General features: G+C 34.4%; 4 protein-coding genes and 7 non-coding genes across 11 annotated transcripts in view; 6 read left to right on the forward strand and 5 right to left on the reverse strand.

Moving 5' to 3' along the window:
• Positions 1-15: 15 nt before the first annotated feature.
• On the forward strand, positions 16-2,063 carry LOC127746626 (photosystem I P700 chlorophyll a apoprotein A1-like). The gene is given in 1 exon segment (XM_052260510.1): positions 16-2,063. A coding segment is annotated over 1 exon segment (1,842 nt). The 5' UTR covers positions 16-221.
• A 2,577-nt stretch (positions 2,064-4,640) lies between these two features.
• On the forward strand, positions 4,641-4,714 carry TRNAM-CAU (transfer RNA methionine (anticodon CAU)). The gene has a single exon. It is a non-coding gene; the product is annotated as a tRNA-Met (tRNA).
• A 605-nt stretch (positions 4,715-5,319) lies between these two features.
• LOC127746627 (photosystem II CP43 reaction center protein) lies at positions 5,320-7,489 on the reverse strand (the record flags this gene model as incomplete). Its single annotated transcript, XM_052260511.1, has 1 exon — positions 5,320-7,489. A coding segment is annotated over one exon (918 nt), but the record flags the coding sequence as incomplete, so codon positions are not given.
• On the forward strand, positions 6,218-6,309 carry TRNAS-UGA (transfer RNA serine (anticodon UGA)). Its single transcript has one exon. It is a non-coding gene; the product is annotated as a tRNA-Ser (tRNA).
• A 939-nt stretch (positions 7,490-8,428) lies between the features above and the next one.
• TRNAM-CAU (transfer RNA methionine (anticodon CAU)) lies at positions 8,429-8,502 on the reverse strand. The gene has a single exon. It is a non-coding gene; the product is annotated as a tRNA-Met (tRNA).
• A 2,811-nt stretch (positions 8,503-11,313) lies between these two features.
• On the forward strand, positions 11,314-11,387 carry TRNAM-CAU (transfer RNA methionine (anticodon CAU)). Its single transcript has one exon. It is a non-coding gene; the product is annotated as a tRNA-Met (tRNA).
• Positions 11,388-12,545: 1,158 nt separating this feature from the next.
• LOC127746479 (photosystem II CP43 reaction center protein) overlaps positions 12,546-20,297 on the reverse strand; it is a 17,263-nt gene continuing 9,511 nt past the window's right edge. The window contains exon 2 of the mRNA XM_052259842.1: positions 12,546-14,237. Coding sequence (XP_052115802.1) covers positions 13,102-14,237 — 1,136 coding nt within the window. The 3' untranslated portion in view covers positions 12,546-13,101. The remainder of the gene's footprint in view (positions 14,238-20,297) is intronic.
• Positions 12,737-12,828, forward strand: TRNAS-UGA (transfer RNA serine (anticodon UGA)). The gene has a single exon. It is a non-coding gene; the product is annotated as a tRNA-Ser (tRNA).
• LOC107484127 (photosystem II D2 protein) lies at positions 14,321-16,631 on the reverse strand. The gene has a single exon (XM_016104744.3). The coding sequence runs from the start codon at positions 15,530-15,532 to the stop codon at positions 14,471-14,473; it is 1,062 nt and encodes a 353-aa protein (XP_015960230.2). The 5' UTR covers positions 15,533-16,631; the 3' UTR covers positions 14,321-14,470.
• On the reverse strand, positions 17,062-17,133 carry TRNAT-GGU (transfer RNA threonine (anticodon GGU)). The gene has a single exon. It is a non-coding gene; the product is annotated as a tRNA-Thr (tRNA).
• Positions 18,707-18,780, forward strand: TRNAD-GUC (transfer RNA aspartic acid (anticodon GUC)). The gene has a single exon. It is a non-coding gene; the product is annotated as a tRNA-Asp (tRNA).

Here is a 20,297-nt window from a genome sequence, read left to right on the forward strand (position 1 = left end):
AGCGCCTATATCTTATGTCATAATAGATTCGAACACTTGCCCCGGATTAACTTCCGGATCATAATTGTTCTAGTGAATAACTAAAGAAAAAAATTGGAATAGATAGATGGGAGATAGAATAGAAAGAAACTCAATATAAAAATCTCTCAAAAGTTCACTAATCTTTTTTTTTTATATTGGCAGGTCTCTTTGTATGTGTTGTCCGGAAGGAGGAGGGCTCAATGATTATTCGTTCGCCGGAACCAGAAGTAAAGATTTTGGTAGATAGAGATCCCATAAAAACTTCTTTCGAGGAATGGGCAAAACCCGGTCATTTCTTAAGAACAATAGCTAAGGGACCCGATACTACTACTTGGATTTGGAACCTACATGCTGATGCTCATGATTTCGATAGCCATACTAGTGATTTAGAGGAGATTTCCCGAAAAGTATTTAGTGCCCCTTTCGGCCAACTCTCCATCATCTTTCTTTGTCTTAGTGGCATGTATTTCCATGGTGCTCGTTTTTCCAATTATGAAGCATGGCTAAGTGATCCAACTCACATTGGACCTAGTGCCCAAGTGGTTTGGCCAATAGTGGGCCAAGAAATATTAAATGGTGATGTTGGCGGGGGTTTCCGAGGAATACAAATAACCTCCGGTTTTTTCCAGATTTAGCGAGCATTTGGAATAACTAGTGAATTACAACTTTATTGCACCGCAATTGGTGCATTAGTATTTGCAGCCTTAATGCTTTTTGCTGGTTGGTTTCATTATCACAAAGCTGCTCCAAAATTGGCTTGGTTCCAAGATGTAGAATCTATGTTGAATCACCATTTGGCAGGATTACTAGGACTTGGATCTCTTTCTTGGGCCGGGCATCAAGTACATGTATCTTTACCAATTAACCAATTTTTAAATGCTGGAGTAGATCCAAAGGAGCTTCCACTTCCTCATGAATTTATCTTGAATCGGGATCTTTTGGCTCAACTTTATCCCAGTTTTGCCGAGGGAGCAACTCCATTTTTCACCTTGAATTGGTCAAAATACGCGGATTTTCTTACTTTTCGTGGAGGATTAGATCCAGTAACTGGCGGTTTATGGCTGACTGATATTGCGCACCATCATTTAGCTATTGCGATTCTTTTCCTGATAGCTGGTCACATGTATAGAACCAACTGGGGGATTGGTCATGGTATAAAAGAGATCTTAGATGCCCATAAGGGTCCATTTACAGGCCAGGGTCATAAAGGTCTATATGAGATCCTAACAACTTCATGGCATGCTTAATTATCTATTAACTTAGCTATGTTAGGCTCTTTGACTATTGTTGTAGCTCACCATATGTATTCTATGCCTCCTTATCCATACCTAGCTACCGACTATGGGACCCAACTATCATTGTTCACACATCACATGTGGATTGGTGGATTTCTCATAGTTGGTGCTGCTGCGCACGCAGCCATTTTTATGGTAAGAGACTATGATCCAACTACTCGATACAACGATCTATTAGATCGTGTCCTTAGGCATCGCGATGCAATCATATCACATCTAAACTGGGTATGCATATTTTTAGGCTTTCACAGTTTTGGTTTGTATATTCATAATGATACCATGAGCGCTTTAGGGCGCCCCCAAGATATGTTTTCAGATACCGCTATACAATTACAACCCGTCTTTGCTCAATGGATACAAAATACCCACGCTTTAGCACCGAACACAACGGCTCCTGGTGCAACAACAAGCACCAGTTTGACTTGGGGCGGTGGTGATTTAGTGGCAGTGGGGGGCAAGGTTGCTTTGTTACCTATTCCATTAGGAACTGCAGATTTTTTGGTCCATCACATTCATGCATTTACAATTCATGTAACGGTATTGATACTCCTAAAGGGTGTTCTATTTGCTCGTAGCTCGCAATTAATACCGGATAAAGCAAATCTCGGTTTTCGTTTCCCTTGTGATGGACCCGGAAGAGGAGGGACATGCCAAGTATCCGCTTGGGATCATGTCTTCTTGGGGCTATTCTGGATGTACAATGCAATTTCAGTAGTCATATTCCATTTGAATTTGGAAAAAAAATAAAATAAATAAACGTAAAAAGTGATTTTTCAATTCTAATAGTGATAGCATATTTCTAACTTAAAATTAAACATTAAAAAATATCTAAAATTAAAAACAATAAAAATATTCAAAATTTAAGTAAAAAAATTTTAAAAGTTAAACAAAGTAAACTTAGTTTAGGATATAAATTTAGAATTTATAATTTATAATTTAGTATTTAAAATTTAGGATTTATAATTTATGATTTATAATTCAAAATTTAAGATATAAGATTTAACATTTGAAATTTAGAATTATTTAAGGTGACAGAGAGTGACCGGCGATCAACGACGGTGGCTAACTGTGGTGAATAGATGAAATTATAGTATATATTAAAAAAAAGAAGAAATAAAAAGAGATAAATGGATAATTTCAAAACATTTTTTTATTGGATTTTTTTTGAATATCCCAATAATTATTGACAAAAAAATATTGACTATAATGTTAGCTCGCTAGCATTGTCGTTATAAAAAAACTCCTAAGTTTATTTGTTCTACTTTAGTTTTTCTCTCGTATATAAATGTTTTAGAAAGCTTGATGATAGAAAATATATTTAACGAGAGTAAGTGTTATTATTGGGCAAAGATTCTTGTTTCATTTGTGATACCTATTATGAGAATGTATACTTGCTCGTTTGCTCCACAAAGATGTTATCATTAACCACACATGAACCCTAGAAATCTTAGAGATCCCACGCCCCTTAATAACATATTGCTAAAACATAAAAAATATCGAAAAAAATTAGAGTTAAATTTGAAAGTAGTTTCTAAATTTATAATCGAGTCTCGAACTTATTTTTCAATTTAAAATTGTTTGAAAATTGTTCCTGAACTTAATAACGGTCGTCTCTAAAATATTTTTCAGCGACAAATTGATGACGTGATTGGACGGAGATCACACTGAACATGTATTTTCTAGCTCAATCTTGTTTTTTATCAATTTAAACATTTTTATTCTCTTTGGTGTTGTTTTCATCACCGTCATCATCATTATCACTACCACCACCACTACCATCACCATCACCGTCATCCAAAGATATCAGATTCTCATTCTCGACAATCTCTATCTCTAACCTCAAAACTCTCACTCAATTTAATGAACTTTCTCTTTCTGTAACACTCTCACTACCAAAATGTCACGCTTCCGGCTGTGCCACTCTGATAGCAAGAAGTATTGCTACTATTTTATATACTTAATATTAAAATAGGAGCCTGTGACTCGACACTGTACCGTTGATTTCTTTGAAAACCGAAAATAAACACTATATCTTTAAAAAAAACAAACAGGCATAGAATCATATACAAGATTTCTTACATAATAGCTTATAATATAATATACATATAAAACACACAACTCTTATCCCTCTTACAAAATTGTAATGACAAGGACGAGGGAAGAAAAATAATCTAATTAATACAACATCATATAAACCAAAACTCTTCATAATGCTTCTTCATCTGATTCCTAAAAAGGTAAAGTTATAGGGGGATGGGAACCTAACCACACGGTCTCATTATGGAGTTTCAGAATTGTCATAAGAAGATATTTAATAAAAAAACTGTTTTCAAGTTCAATGATTATTATTGCCTTGTGAATCTTTTAAAAACCAATAGCTCATCATTCAAAACCTTTTCAAAGAAATAATATTTAATCTTTTAGAAATCCAAAACCTTTCTTTTCTTATAAGAACATTTTAATCAGAAACCAACTACGCAATCAATCAACACAATCATCAATTCAGCATCAAATCTCATTCTCAAAAGTAGCACACCAGAACAAACACAGGCAAAACAGACAAGGAAAGTACAGGTTTAGGTAGTAGTTACAGCAAATAGTTCAAGTAGCAGTTAAGAACAGTTTAACAATTAGGCAAACCAAAACAAGTTCAAATCCAAGCAAAGCATACAAATGCGTATGATGCATGCCTGTCCTATGGCTAATGAGCTCATCTGTCGGTTATACAGCCAACCCGAAAAGTCTGGTTTGCGAAGGTGGTTTACAGACCTCTTCTATATTCAATTTCTACTTCTATTTCTACATCTAGGATCCGACTTGTATGATTGATTGATACTAATAGGAAATTAACCATTATGGCAAGGAAAAGTTTGATTGAGAGGGAGAAGAAGAGAAAAAAATTGGAACAAAAATATTATTTGATTCGCCGATCCTCAAAAAAAGAAATAAGCAAAGTTCCGTCGTTAAGTCAAAAATGGGAAATTCATGGAAAGTTAGAATCACTACCGCGTAATAGTGCACCTACACGTCTTCATCGACGTTGTTTTTTGACCGGAAGACCAAGAGCAAATTATTGGGATTTTGGGTTATTTGGACACATACTTCGTGAAATGGTTAATGCATCTTTGTTGCCTGGTGCAACAAGATCGAGTTGGTAAGGGTAGGTTGAAAAATTCTCTTCAATGTTTTATTCATTTTTATGATCAACGATCATAAGAGGGCCCCTTTACCATTCTGTACAAATGGTTTATTCTATTTGTACAGAATGATAAAGGGGCACATTCAATCTTTGTTTGTGCATTAGTTGTCAATTCTTCTCTTTACTGCGGGGTAGAGCAGCTTGGTAGCTCGCAAGGCTCATAACCTTGAGGTCACGGGTTCAAATCCCGTCTCCGCAACAGTTTTTGATAAAAGCAGGAATTCAAGAAAAGGGGGGGAGATACTATCACAGTCAACTCTAACAATTTTTATTACTTTTTAATAATTTAATAATCGATTTAATAAAGTACTAAGGGCAGGGGCGGATAGCGGGAATCGAACCCGCGTCTTCTCCTTGGCAAAGAGAAATTTTACCATTCGACTATATCCGCATTTTTGAATCGTATTTGATACGTAATATATCAATCTTATTTGTGCAGAGCTAGGTTTGATACTCCGTTAGGCGTAATTTGAAAGAAAGTCGAAAAATGGAAAATATATGAAATATATATATGAGATCTCCCTATTCTATTAATAAGGATTTATCTATTAATAGAAGATTAATTTAGTAATAGTTCTTTCTATTAATACTTCTATATTAATACTTATAATATAAAAGGATTAATCGTAGAAATTAGTCGTATAAATAGAATAAATAAATAGAATAGTATTGAATAGTATTCAATTTGAGAAGAGAATCTTTATAGAGGATTTCGAATAGATTCGAAATTTAATAGATTAATAAAATCTATAAATCTGAATATATTACTCCTATTGAATATTCAAATTCATTTTTCTATTACTATTTTTTTTATTTTGTGATTTTATTCTATAAATTTAATTATATTAAATTGATAGATTTTGAAAGTTGAATTCAATTTCTATTTTGAGATTTGTTTTTAAGTTTTACAATATACCATAACAATATACCCTCCCTATATATAAATATAAGATGATATAAATATTAAGTATAGAAGATTTTTCCAATAGAAAAAAAAGTTTGACCCCTCCCTCCCTATAATGTCTTAGTTTTCTTTATTTTTATTTGGGGGCTTATATATTCCATTTTTTTAATGTGCCTCACAATTCGAAAGAATTCGTGGGGAGGGGTCATTTCAGTTCATTTTTCGATCTATAACAAATAGCTTCAAGAGATGATAGAATTAAGAATACCCACTAAAAAAACTAATACAATCCATAATGAGGTACCGGAAAATACAACATTTTTGTTACTTGACCAACCATCAGGAGAAGCAAATACAACCGGTACACTAATCAATAAAATTGATGAAGTAGCAATTAATGCAAAAACAGCCAATTGGAAAGCTATAGTCATGTTTCTAATCCTCCAATTTACCAACAAAAGAAAACTATACCATTTGATCCCAACTCCTCGATTCCGTTATCAAAAAAAAATTGTAATAAAAAAACATATTTTGGGGTTTTATCATGAATCTATTGATTTTATATGACGTATTACCTACCCCTTTCTTTTTAGGCATGGATCGAAGGTTTGTTTTTATTTCAGAAAAAGACATGCTGGATCATGCATCTTCTATAATATTTTGAAGAATTAAAAGTGACCAATTGATTCACACTGGATATCTATGCCATCGATCATCGATCGATACTAACTATATTAATTCATATAGTTATGTTCTATTCAGTAGAATAAAGATAAAATAGAAATTGGCTTTTTGGTTGGAGAGATGGCTGAGTGGTTGATAGCCCCGGTCTTGAAAACCGGTATAGTTCACAACACGAACTATCGAGGGTTCGAATCCCTCTCTCTCCTTTTGTTTTTGCTCGACGAAAGTATTCTTTTTCTTTTATTGGTTTTGGTTGGTTCGGTTTTTTCGGGCTCGGCGATACTACCACTTAGCCGAGCCCGAAAAAAAAAAGATTCAGAATTTCGATATAATTAGATTAGATAGAAATGGATTAAAACGAGAAGTAAAATACTTTTTATTTTTGATTTTAATCTGACCCGCTCGACTCAACCCTATATGTATGGTAAAATCAACGTGATTCCTACTTCAAGCATTAGATCTCATATCTCAATTAAGAGGAGTCATGAAAAGAACAGGTTCAAAATCGCGATCAATTCCTTTTTCAAATCCTGCGGCAGCTGCGCGAGCTCTTCCCGCGTGCCATAAATGACCTACGAATAGGAAGAATCCTAGAACAAAATGAGAAGTAGCTAACCAACTTCTAGGAGAGACATAATTGACTGCATTGATCTCGGTAGCTACGCCACCCACGGAATTTAAAGAACCTAAAGGAGCATGAGTCATATATTCCGCGGAACGACGTTCTTGCCAAGGCTGTATGTCTTTTTTAAGTCTACTCAAGTCCAAACCATTGGGACCTCTTAGAGGTTCTAACCAGGGAGCACGTAGATCCCAAAAACGCATAGTTTCTCCCCCAAAAATTACTTCTCCGGTCGGGGAACGCATTAAATATTTACCTAAACCGGTAGGTCCCTGAGCGGATCCTACATTAGCCCCAAGACGTTGGTCTCTAACTAGAAAAGTAAATGCTTGAGCTTGAGAAGCTTCTGGACCAGTGGGCCCGTAAAATTCACTCGGATAAGCGGTATTATTAAACCAGACAAAGCAACAAGCAATAAAGCCAAAAACAGATAAAGCACCTAAACTATAAGACAAATAAGCTTCTCCGGACCATACAAGTGCACGCCGAGCCCACGCAAAAGGTTTGGTTAAAATATGCCAAATTCCACCAAGTATACAAATCGAACCCAACCATACATGCCCCCCAATTATATCTTCCAAATCGTCCACACTAACAATCCATCCCTCTCCTCCAAAAGGTGATTTTAGTAAATAACCAAATATAATACTTGGACTAAGGGTCAAGTTGGTAATTTTTCTTACATCCCCCCCTCCCGGAGCCCAGGTATCATATATACCCCCAAAATAAAGAGCCTTGAATACTAGAAGAAAGAGCGCCCCCAAGATATGTTTTCAGATACCGCTATACAATTACAACCCGTCTTTGCTCAATGGATACAAAATACCCACGCTTTAGCACCGAACACAACGGCTCCAAATAAAAATAAAGAAAACTAAGACATTATAGGGAGGGAGGGGTCAAACTTTTTTTTCTATTGGAAAAATCTTCTATACTTAATATTTATATCATCTTATATTTATATATAGGGAGGGTATATTGTTATGGTATATTGTAAAACTTAAAAACAAATCTCAAAATAGAAATTGAATTCAACTTTCAAAATCTATCAATTTAATATAATTAAATTTATAGAATAAAATCACAAAATAAAAAAAATAGTAATAGAAAAATGAATTTGAATATTCAATAGGAGTAATATATTCAGATTTATAGATTTTATTAATCTATTAAATTTCGAATCTATTCGAAATCCTCTATAAAGATTCTCTTCTCAAATTGAATACTATTCAATACTATTCTATTTATTTATTCTATTTATACGACTAATTTCTACGATTAATCCTTTTATATTATAAGTATTAATATAGAAGTATTAATAGAAAGAACTATTACTAAATTAATCTTCTATTAATAGATAAATCCTTATTAATAGAATAGGGAGATCTCATATATATATTTCATATATTTTCCATTTTTCGACTTTCTTTCAAATTACGCCTAACGGAGTATCAAACCTAGCTCTGCACAAATAAGATTGATATATTACGTATCAAATACGATTCAAAAATGCGGATATAGTCGAATGGTAAAATTTCTCTTTGCCAAGGAGAAGACGCGGGTTCGATTCCCGCTATCCGCCCCTGCCCTTAGTACTTTATTAAATCGATTATTAAATTATTAAAAAGTAATAAAAATTGTTAGAGTTGACTGTGATAGTATCTCCCCCCCTTTTCTTGAATTCCTGCTTTTATCAAAAACTGTTGCGGAGACGGGATTTGAACCCGTGACCTCAAGGTTATGAGCCTTGCGAGCTACCAAGCTGCTCTACCCCGCAGTAAAGAGAAGAATTGACAACTAATGCACAAACAAAGATTGAATGTGCCCCTTTATCATTCTGTACAAATAGAATAAACCATTTGTACAGAATGGTAAAGGGGCCCTCTTATGATCGTTGATCATAAAAATGAATAAAACATTGAAGAGAATTTTTCAACCTACCCTTACCAACTCGATCTTGTTGCACCAGGCAACAAAGATGCATTAACCATTTCACGAAGTATGTGTCCAAATAACCCAAAATCCCAATAATTTGCTCTTGGTCTTCCGGTCAAAAAACAACGTCGATGAAGACGTGTAGGTGCACTATTACGCGGTAGTGATTCTAACTTTCCATGAATTTCCCATTTTTGACTTAACGACGGAACTTTGCTTATTTCTTTTTTTGAGGATCGGCGAATCAAATAATATTTTTGTTCCAATTTTTTTCTCTTCTTCTCCCTCTCAATCAAACTTTTCCTTGCCATAATGGTTAATTTCCTATTAGTATCAATCAATCATACAAGTCGGATCCTAGATGTAGAAATAGAAGTAGAAATTGAATATAGAAGAGGTCTGTAAACCACCTTCGCAAACCAGACTTTTCGGGTTGGCTGTATAACCGACAGATGAGCTCATTAGCCATAGGACAGGCATGCATCATACGCATTTGTATGCTTTGCTTGGATTTGAACTTGTTTTGGTTTGCCTAATTGTTAAACTGTTCTTAACTGCTACTTGAACTATTTGCTGTAACTACTACCTAAACCTGTACTTTCCTTGTCTGTTTTGCCTGTGTTTGTTCTGGTGTGCTACTTTTGAGAATGAGATTTGATGCTGAATTGATGATTGTGTTGATTGATTGCGTAGTTGGTTTCTGATTAAAATGTTCTTATAAGAAAAGAAAGGTTTTGGATTTCTAAAAGATTAAATATTATTTCTTTGAAAAGGTTTTGAATGATGAGCTATTGGTTTTTAAAAGATTCACAAGGCAATAATAATCATTGAACTTGAAAACAGTTTTTTTATTAAATATCTTCTTATGACAATTCTGAAACTCCATAATGAGACCGTGTGGTTAGGTTCCCATCCCCCTATAACTTTACCTTTTTAGGAATCAGATGAAGAAGCATTATGAAGAGTTTTGGTTTATATGATGTTGTATTAATTAGATTATTTTTCTTCCCTCGTCCTTGTCATTACAATTTTGTAAGAGGGATAAGAGTTGTGTGTTTTATATGTATATTATATTATAAGCTATTATGTAAGAAATCTTGTATATGATTCTATGCCTGTTTGTTTTTTTTAAAGATATAGTGTTTATTTTCGGTTTTCAAAGAAATCAACGGTACAGTGTCGAGTCACAGGCTCCTATTTTAATATTAAGTATATAAAATAGTAGCAATACTTCTTGCTATCAGAGTGGCACAGCCGGAAGCGTGACATTTTGGTAGTGAGAGTGTTACAGAAAGAGAAAGTTCATTAAATTGAGTGAGAGTTTTGAGGTTAGAGATAGAGATTGTCGAGAATGAGAATCTGATATCTTTGGATGACGGTGATGGTGATGGTAGTGGTGGTGGTAGTGATAATGATGATGACGGTGATGAAAACAACACCAAAGAGAATAAAAATGTTTAAATTGATAAAAAACAAGATTGAGCTAGAAAATACATGTTCAGTGTGATCTCCGTCCAATCACGTCATCAATTTGTCGCTGAAAAATATTTTAGAGACGACCGTTATTAAGTTCAGGAACAATTTTCAAACAATTTTAAATTGAAAAATAAGTTCGAGACTCGATTATAAATTTAGAAACTACTTTCAAATTTAACTCTAATTTTTTTCGATATTTTTTATGTTTTAGCAATATGTTATTAAGGGGCGTGGGATCTCTAAGATTTCTAGGGTTCATGTGTGGTTAATGATAACATCTTTGTGGAGCAAACGAGCAAGTATACATTCTCATAATAGGTATCACAAATGAAACAAGAATCTTTGCCCAATAATAACACTTACTCTCGTTAAATATATTTTCTATGAAACTTTAGCGTGGGCTCATGAACGCACACCTTTGGCTAATTTGATTCGCTGGAGAGATAAACCAGTGGCTCTTTCCATTGTGCAAGCGAGATTGGTTGGATTAGCCCACTTTTCTGTAGGTTATATATTTACTTATGCAGCGTTCTTGATTGCCTCTACATCGGGCAAATTTGGTTAATGTAATTTTTTTTTGTATCCGCATCCTTTCCTTCTATGGAGAAGGTGGTTTACAGACCTCTTCTATATTCAATTTCTACTTCTATTTCTACATCTAGGATCCGACTTGTATGATTGATTGATACTAATAGGAAATTAACCATTATGGCAAGGAAAAGTTTGATTGAGAGGGAGAAGAAGAGAAAAAAATTGGAACAAAAATATTATTTGATTCGCCGATCCTCAAAAAAAGAAATAAGCAAAGTTCCGTCGTTAAGTCAAAAATGGGAAATTCATGGAAAGTTAGAATCACTACCGCGTAATAGTGCACCTACACGTCTTCATCGACGTTGTTTTTTGACCGGAAGACCAAGAGCAAATTATCGGGATTTTGGGTTATCTGGACACATACTTCGTGAAATGGTTAATGCATCTTTGTTGCCTGGTGCAACAAGATCGAGTTGGTAAGGGTAGGTTGAAAAATTCTCTTCAATGTTTTATTCATTTTTATGATCAACGATCATAAGAGGGCCCCTTTACCATTCTGTACAAATGGTTTATTCTATTTGTACAGAATGATAAAGGGGCACATTCAATCTTTGTTTGTGCATTAGTTGTCAATTCTTCTCTTTACCGCGGGGTAGAGCAGCTTGGTAGCTCGCAAGGCTCATAACCTTGAGGTCACGGGTTCAAACCCCGTCTCCGCAACAGTTTTTGATAAAAGCAGGAATTCAAGAAAAGGGGGGGAGATACTATCACAGTCAACTCTAACAATTTTTATTACTTTTTAATAATTTAATAATCGATTTAATAAAGTAAGAGGGGGATTTGAGATTCATCAACACTGAGTATTTGACTTTTGGAGAGTATTGTTCTGGATAAGTAACTCAGGTTTAGATGTATACATAGGGAAAGCCGTGTGCAATGAAAAATGCAAGCACGGCTTGGGGAGAGATTTTTTATTGTTTTCCTTTTTCAATTCATTAACAAATCCAATTTCTACTCCATCCGACTAGTTCCGGGTTCGAGTCCCGGGCAACCCATATAATATATGGAATATATATATATTAATTAATATAGATATAATGATATCCATATTAATTTTAATTATAAAATCTATAAGAAAATACGTCGAAGTTATATTTATATAACGGTATATGTATATACCATAGTGAATTCATAATCATTTTCATTCTTTGTTTATTTTATTAGAGTGGGGTAAAAAAAGCCAATTTAGATCAATCTAGATGAATAAAAGCATTTTCAACAGATATATATCAATATATCTTCTTGGTTGACACCAATATATGCCTCGTGTTATACTGTTGAATAACAAGCCCTCAATTATCTAGTTAGAGAGAATTCGTGTGCTTGGGAGTCCCTGATAATTAAAAAAACCAAGATTTTACCATGACTGCAATTTTAGAGAGACGCGAGAGCGAAAGCCTATGGGGTCGCTTCTGTAACTGGATAACCAGCACTGAAAACCGTCTTTACATTGGATGGTTTGGTGTTTTGATGATCCCTACTTTATTGACCGCAACTTCTGTATTTATTATCGCTTTCATTGCTGCCCCTCCAGTAGATATTGATGGTATTCGTGAGCCTGTTTCTGGATCTCTACTTTATGGAAAAAAATAGTAATAGAAAAATGAATTTAAAAAACAGCCAATTGGAAAGCTATAGTCATGTTTCTAATCCTCCAATTTACCAACAAAAGAAAACTATACCATTTGATCCCATCTCCTCGATTCCGTTATCAAAAAAAAATTGTAATAAAAAAACATATTTTGGGGTTTTATCATGAATCTATTGATTTTATATGACGTATTACCTACCCCTTTCTTTTTAGGCATGGATCGAAGGTTTGTTTTTATTTCAGAAAAAGACATGCTGGATCATGCATCTTCTATAATATTTTGAAGAATTAAAAGTGACCAATTGATTCACACTGGATATCTATGCCATCGATCATCGATCGATACTAACTATATTAATTCATATAGTTATGTTCTATTCAGTAGAATAAAGATAAAATAGAAATTGGCTTTTTGGTTGGAGAGATGGCTGAGTGGTTGATAGCCCCGGTCTTGAAAACCGGTATAGTTCACAACACGAACTATCGAGGGTTCGAATCCCTCTCTCTCCTTTTGTTTTTGCTCGACGAAAGTATTCTTTTTCTTTTATTGGTTTTGGTTGGTTCGGTTTTTTCGGGCTCGGCGATACTACCACTTAGCCGAGCCCGAAAAAAAAAAGATTCAGAATTTCGATATAATTAGATTAGATAGAAATTGATTAAAAATGGATTAAAACGAGAAGTAAAATACTTTTTATTTTTGATTTTAATCTGACCCGCTCGACTCAACCCTATATGTATGGTAAAATCAACGTGATTCCTACTTCAAGCATTAGATCTCATATCTCAATTAAGAGGAGTCATGGAAAGAACAGGTTCAAAATCGCGATCAATTCCTTTTTCAAATCCTGCGGCAGCTGCGCGAGCTCTTCCCGCGTGCCATAAATGACCTACGAATAGGAAGAATCCTAGAACAAAATGAGAAGTAGCTAACCAACTTCTAGGAGAGACATAATTGACTGCATTGATCTCGGTAGCTACGCCACCCACGGAATTTAAAGAACCTAAAGGAGCATGAGTCATATATTCCGCGGAACGACGTTCTTGCCAAGGCTGTATGTCTTTTTTAAGTCTACTCAAGTCCAAACCATTGGGACCTCTTAGAGGTTCTAACCAGGGAGCACGTAGATCCCAAAAACGCATAGTTCCTCCCCCAAAAATTACTTCTCCGGTCGGGGAACGCATTAAATATTTACCTAAACCGGTAGGTCCCTGAGCGGATCCTACATTAGCCCCAAGACGTTGGTCTCTAACTAGAAAAGTAAATGCTTGAGCTTGAGAAGCTTCTGGACCAGTGGGCCCGTAAAATTCACTCGGATAAGCGGTATTATTAAACCAGACAAAGCAACAAGCAATAAAGCCAAAAACAGATAAAGCACCTAAACTATAAGACAAATAAGCTCCTCCGGACCATACAAGTGCACGCCGAGCCCACGCAAAAGGTTTGGTTAAAATATGCCAAATTCCACCAAGTATACAAATCGAACCCAACCATACATGCCCCCCAATTATATCTTCCAAATCGTCCACACTAACAATCCATCCCTCTCCTCCAAAAGGTGATTTTAGTAAATAACCAAATATAATACTTGGACTAAGGGTCAAGTTGGTAATTTTTCTTACATCCCCCCCTCCCGGAGCCCAGGTATCATATATACCCCCAAAATAAAGAGCCTTGAATACTAGAAGAAAAGCACCTATGCCTAACAAGATTAAGTGAATACCTAAAATTGTAGTCATTTTATTTCTATCTTTCCATACATAACCGAAGAATGGAAAAGATTCTTCAAGAGTCTCAGGTCCCAGAAGTGCATGATAAATACCACCAAAGCCCAATACTGCAGAGGAAATTAAGTGAAGTACTCCGGACACAAAGTATGGAAAGGGGTCTATAACCTCCCCCCCAGGACCTACCCCCCAACCTAGAGTTGCTAGATGGGGAAGTAAAATTAAGCCTTGCTCATACATGGGCTTCTCGGGTACAAAATGAGCCACTTTAAATAGGTTCATTGCTCCGGCCCAGAATACTATTAATCCGGCATGGGCTACATGAGCTCCCAGTAGTTTACCGGATAAATTGATAAGTCGGGCATTTCCGGCCCACCAAGCGAAACCGGTAGTTTCTTGGTCACGACCTGTTAAAGCTAAAGTTCCATTAAAGAGCGTTTCCACGTGGTAGAACCTCCTCAGGGAATATAAGGTTTTCATGAGGCTGATCTTGAGCCGCCATCCACGCGCGAATACCTTCGTTTAAAAGAATATTTTTGGTGTAGAAAGTCTCAAATTCAGGATCTTCTGCTGCACGTATTTCTTGAGAAACGAAGTCAAAGGCACGTAGGTTCAAGGCCAGGCCGACTACTCCAAGAGCACTCATCCATAAACCAGTTACAGGTACAAATAACATAAAGAAATGTAACCAACGTTTATTGGAAAAAGCAACCCCAAAGATTTGGGACCAAAAGCGGTTAGCGGTGACCATTGAATAAGTTTCTTCAGCTTGGGTTGGGTTAAAAGCACGGAATGTATTTGCGCCATCACCATCTTCAAATAAAGTATTTTCCACGGTAGCACCATGAATAGCGCATAGTAGTGCAGCGCCCAATACACCAGCAACTCCCATCATATGAAATGGGTTTAATGTCCAATTATGAAACCCTTGGAAAAATAGGATGAATCGAAATATAGCTGCTACACCAAAACTGGGTACAAAGAACCAACCAGACTGGCCCAGTGGATAAATCAGGAATACGGAAACAAAAACAGCAATTGGACCAGAGAATGCGATTGCATTATAAGGGCGCAATTGAACAGATCGAGCAAGTTCAAATTGACGTAACATGAAACCTATTAATGCGAAAGCGCCGTGGAGAGCAACAAAAGTCCACAGACCACCTAATTGACACCAACGGGTAAAATCTCCTTGTGCTTCAGGACCCCATAGTAACAACAAAGAGTGTGCTAAACTATTAGCAGGAGTAGAGACTGCAGCGGTTAAGAAGTTACAGCCTTCAAAATAGGAACTTGCCAATCCATGAGTATACCATGAAGTTACAAAGGTTGTACCTGTGAACCAACCCCCCAAAGCGAAATAGGCGCAAGGAAAGAGCAACAGACCGGACCAACCCACAAAAACGAAACGGTCCCTCCGTAACCAGTCATCCATAATATCAAATAAATCATTTTCATCTTTGGTAAATTTACCAAGAGCTATAGTCATAGTGATCCTCCTATTCAACTACTTCAACCATTTCCGAACACCTCCTAGCATTTTGGGGATGGGACCTTGGAGGCTTTTCTCATTTATATAATGATTTTTTTTCTCGTAGATTTCCCTTCTTTTCTAATGCGTTTCGGATATAAAAATCATTTATTGCTCTATGGATACCTAGGTTAAGTTGAATCCATGAACTCAATCCGGCTATTCCTTTTTTTATTCTTCTAAATCAAATCCCCTAAGTCATGAATGGTTAATTGTCTTATGACTCATAAATTTACTCATAAATCTGATAGAAATTTTTTTTTAACAATTTTTCAAGAGAAAAATGATACCTTTTCTCGTTCGCGCTACCAGCGGAGCCCGGGCACACTCCGTTCCTTTGATCAAAGAATAATATTCAAAGAATATTTTTGTGAAATTGAAAAAATAAAAAAAAAATGTTTTCAAAATTCTTCTAATTTTTATGTCTAGGAAACTGGCTTATTTAGTACTTTCTATTTTTTATTACTTTTCTATTTGAATCTTATTTCAAGATTTTTTCTTTTAGTGTCGTTTTTGTTCTATTTTCCTTTCTTTCAGTTAAAAAAAACTCCAAAGTCTACTTTTTTGTAGATCACGGTAAGAGAAAGAGAAATTTCTAATATTTTTTCTATTTACTTTTTCGATATTTTTATCTATCTATCTATCTATCCGAGTAATTAATATTAATTGAATTAAAATATTTTAATTAATATTAAATAAAATAATAGAAATAATAAGAGAAGAGACTGTAAGTGAAAAGTCTCTTTCTCCCAGTCATTAATTGCCGGAAATATACCGGAAGCACCGATAGAAAAAGAAAATATTTGATACGTGAAGCCATGATTTGATGTATTTTTTTTATATATCATATCCCATTTTATAGAAATGGAAATTGATCTTCTCTTGTGTTCAAAAAAAAATGACTTGTATTTTGGAGCTTGGAATAAGCTGTAGAAAGGGAATATAAAAATATTCCTATAGAATCTTGAGGAACGGGAGGATTTAATCGTAAATATCGACTAATTCTTACGAAGTACAAATCAAAAAGAAGTCTAAAAAAAAAGATAAATTTCATCTATATCGAATTTGAATATCAGAATAGTAGATATAGTTCTGATTCAATGGGTTAGGTCCACTTACTTTTTTTTTAATGTTTCGAAATTTTATTATTGGAATAATCGAAAATAGCAATATAAAGAAGATATCATTATTCATTAAATAAAAAAAAGAGACTGATAAAAATGTTCTACTTTATAAATAGACTAAGTACTAAATAGACTAAGTAGAAATTGTTTACTAAAATTTGATTATCATTCATTAGAATGATAACAATAGTTTATTACAATTCAGAATTCTATTTTCTACTGAAATTAGACTCTTAGTTTTTTTTTTTTTCGAAAAAAGAACAACAACAATATCTCTATTTTGCATTCAAATACGAAAACTACAAAAGACCAATACTACTGCTGAGGTTTTGTTTTATGAGAATGAAAAAGGGTCGGGCTCAAAGCCCCTTATCGGATTTGAACCGATGACTTACGCCTTACCATGGCGTTACTCTACCACTGAGTTAAAAGGGCTCCGCTTGATTCAATTCCTTATTCAGCAATAAGCCAATATGAGTCTAGTACAGATATTTGTTACTGAATATACTTCTTAATATAGATAATATTAGAATATCCGTTAGAATATATGCACATAGATATATCTATTATCTACATATCGACTCATTAAAGGACAAAAAATTCGATTTACCTAGTGAAAAAACATATAGTTAATAAAAAAGTTTATTGATATTAGATTTGATTTTGAATGATATGATATCGATGTTATCATATCAATGGAATTTGAAATAAATTCAAAAGCGATTCGAATTCTGGTTATCCTCATCATAACGAAATTCATTGTATTGGGTATTGATACATGTACCCACCAATTCAAATAAATATTTTATTGAATCGTTGCAAAATGGATTCCAATTTTCCTGCTCTTGAACCGATTCTTATTGAAAAAAAAAAAATAACTTGTTGATCCATATCCTTTTACCCCGATTTCCATATTTATTCGTGGTTTTTCCGGCTTAGGATGAGACAGAGATATATTTATTTTTATAAAATGAATAAAAGAAATGAAGTTTTAACCCACGCTACGCCTTTTCTAGCAAACCAACCACTCCACGAAAGATCCTACTTTTTTTGGAATTATAGATTGGCGATTGGAATGAACAGTTTAGAAATCGTGATGATGAACTCCCCAAATATATGGTATGGAGTTTTGAAAAAAAGGGGGGGGGAGATCCTTCTGAGCGAATCATATCATTCCAATCTATTGACAATTAAAAAAAAAACTGTTTATACTAAGAACATAGCATAACGGCGGTCGGGAAAGTGGGCCCCCATCGTCTAGTGGTCCAGGACATCTCTCTTTCAAGGAGGCAACGGGGATTCGACTTCCCCTGGGGGTAGGGTACTACGAAAGGAAGTTGATCATGGATCATCATAGGATACTACGAAAGGAAGTTGATCATGGATCATCTAAAAAGAATCAAATTGATTTTTCCTGGGTCGATGCCCGAGTAGTTAATGGGGACGGACTGTAAATTCGTTGGCAATATGTCTACGCTGGTTCAAATCCAGCTCGGCCCAATAATTTGCCGATCCACCATAAAAAGATATAACCATTTGTTGTTCTCCGGAAATGGCCGATATGCTCAGATATGGGAGAAAATAAAATGTCATAAATCTTTAGGGATCTTTTTTACGGACCATATATACATATAAAATTCAAATCTTGTTAATGATCTAGATCCTTATTAGGATCTCTAAGTATAATATAAAAAACGATTAAATAAAAAAAGATAAAAAAAGACTCTTTCTTTATTTAATTTCTTTTGTATTGATGGATTCATTTTTCAATTGATTTGGCAATAATGAATGAAGGGATTACAAGTAATCCATGTCGATCTCTAAAGTGCGTATTGATATATCAATTCAATAAATATATCTATTTATATAATTGAATAATAATAAAAATAATGGATATATGATACGTCTCTGTCAGTTAATTAAAGCAAACGATTCTATAATCTAAAATAATAAAAACAAAAGGTTTGAATGAAAGCATAAGAATTTCTATGCTGTACGCCCCTTTCCTGGGATTGTAGTTCAATTGGTCAGAGCACCGCCCTGTCAAGGCGGAAGCTGCGGGTTCGAGCCCCGTCAGTCCCGAATGAATAAAAATCCAAAAAAAGACACCAATTTGTATGTGAAAGGGAATCCTAATAACAAAAAAATATCATTCCTAAGAGGGATCCCCTCTTTTTTGCTTCGTGGGAACCCTTATCTAATTTGAAATTCAAAAGTTAAAAAAAAAAAAAGAATTTTTGATTGCATCAGAAACGACATTTTTTGAATTTGGTATGGATAAAAGATCTTCCTATGTTATACTATTCCATTCTCGACGATGAATCGATTTGATAGCTTAGCTTAGATATTGTTATTCATGATATTATATTGGTTCTATTTGATATCATCGAGATGTGATTTAGACCATTGAATTTGCTGACGAAAGATTTACCATCTCTATGGGATTAGATCCCGAGTTATTTATTGGAAATAAAAGAAAAAAAGCATAGAGATTATGGAAGTAAATATTCTGGCATTTATTGCTACTGCACTGTTCATTCTAGTTCCCACTGCCTTTTTACTTATAATTTATGTAAAGACGGTAAGTCAAAGTGACTAATTTGACTTAAAACATGATTTCATTTCTTAATTCATGTCAATACAGTGAATGAAAAAAAAGATTCTATTTTTGCTTAAGATTTAATAAATGAAATAATCAGACTAGAAGCAACAGAATTCTATAAAATCTGGATAGATAATATGGTAGAAAGAAATCAAATTGATTTCTTTCTACCATATTATCTATATTATCTATTCTATAATTGTAGTGCAAAAAGTTTTACTCTATAATATAATATGGATCAATCTACAATATGATATGTATCTAAATATTCAGATCGACCTTCTTATATATAGACTTATATATATCGAATTTCAATTCCATTACATCATTATATCTAATGTACATAGTAGCTCCAATTTTTTCTTTATTTCATCCATTTTTTGTATTGGTTCCACTAAAATATATATGTAATAATCCAAAAGCAACTCTTATTTTTGCTATTCAAATTTATGGGTTTCTGATTCTTAATATCAATCCCGGCCCGGTATCATATAAAAAAATTGAGTAATACTTTTAGCATTTCCAAGAAGTAATTGATTAAATAGTTGGAATAGTTGTAATAGTTAACAAATGATCGGTAGTTTCTACGAGAAGCTTTTTCTGTATTTTGAAAAGATTGGTAGTCAACCCCAATCTTTTTTACATTTTAACCATGATTGCAAATAAATGAGTTCAATAAAGAAATTAAAAAACCAACTTTGAAAAGAGGGGAAAAAAGGGAAAAGGGGTGTTAAAGGGGGTTCCGCGGTTACTCATTTTCGATATTAACACCCTAATATTCAAATCCTTATGCTCGAGTCATAAGTCAATGATATTACGGTGGTACGACTCTCAGGTGGATTTTTAAATATATAAACATAGGTAATTTCGAAAGGAATATTAATCGAGAAGCCTGAAAAGAGTAGAAATAAAATCACGAAGACGTATCACTCACATTTCGACAACGAAAAGATAAAACGTGAAGCCGAAAGCGATATATGGACAAGGCATAAAGGAG

This window comes from Arachis duranensis, chromosome 4 (assembly GCF_000817695.3).
Source record: "Arachis duranensis cultivar V14167 chromosome 4, aradu.V14167.gnm2.J7QH, whole genome shotgun sequence".
NCBI lineage: Eukaryota > Viridiplantae > Streptophyta > Magnoliopsida > Fabales > Fabaceae > Arachis > Arachis duranensis.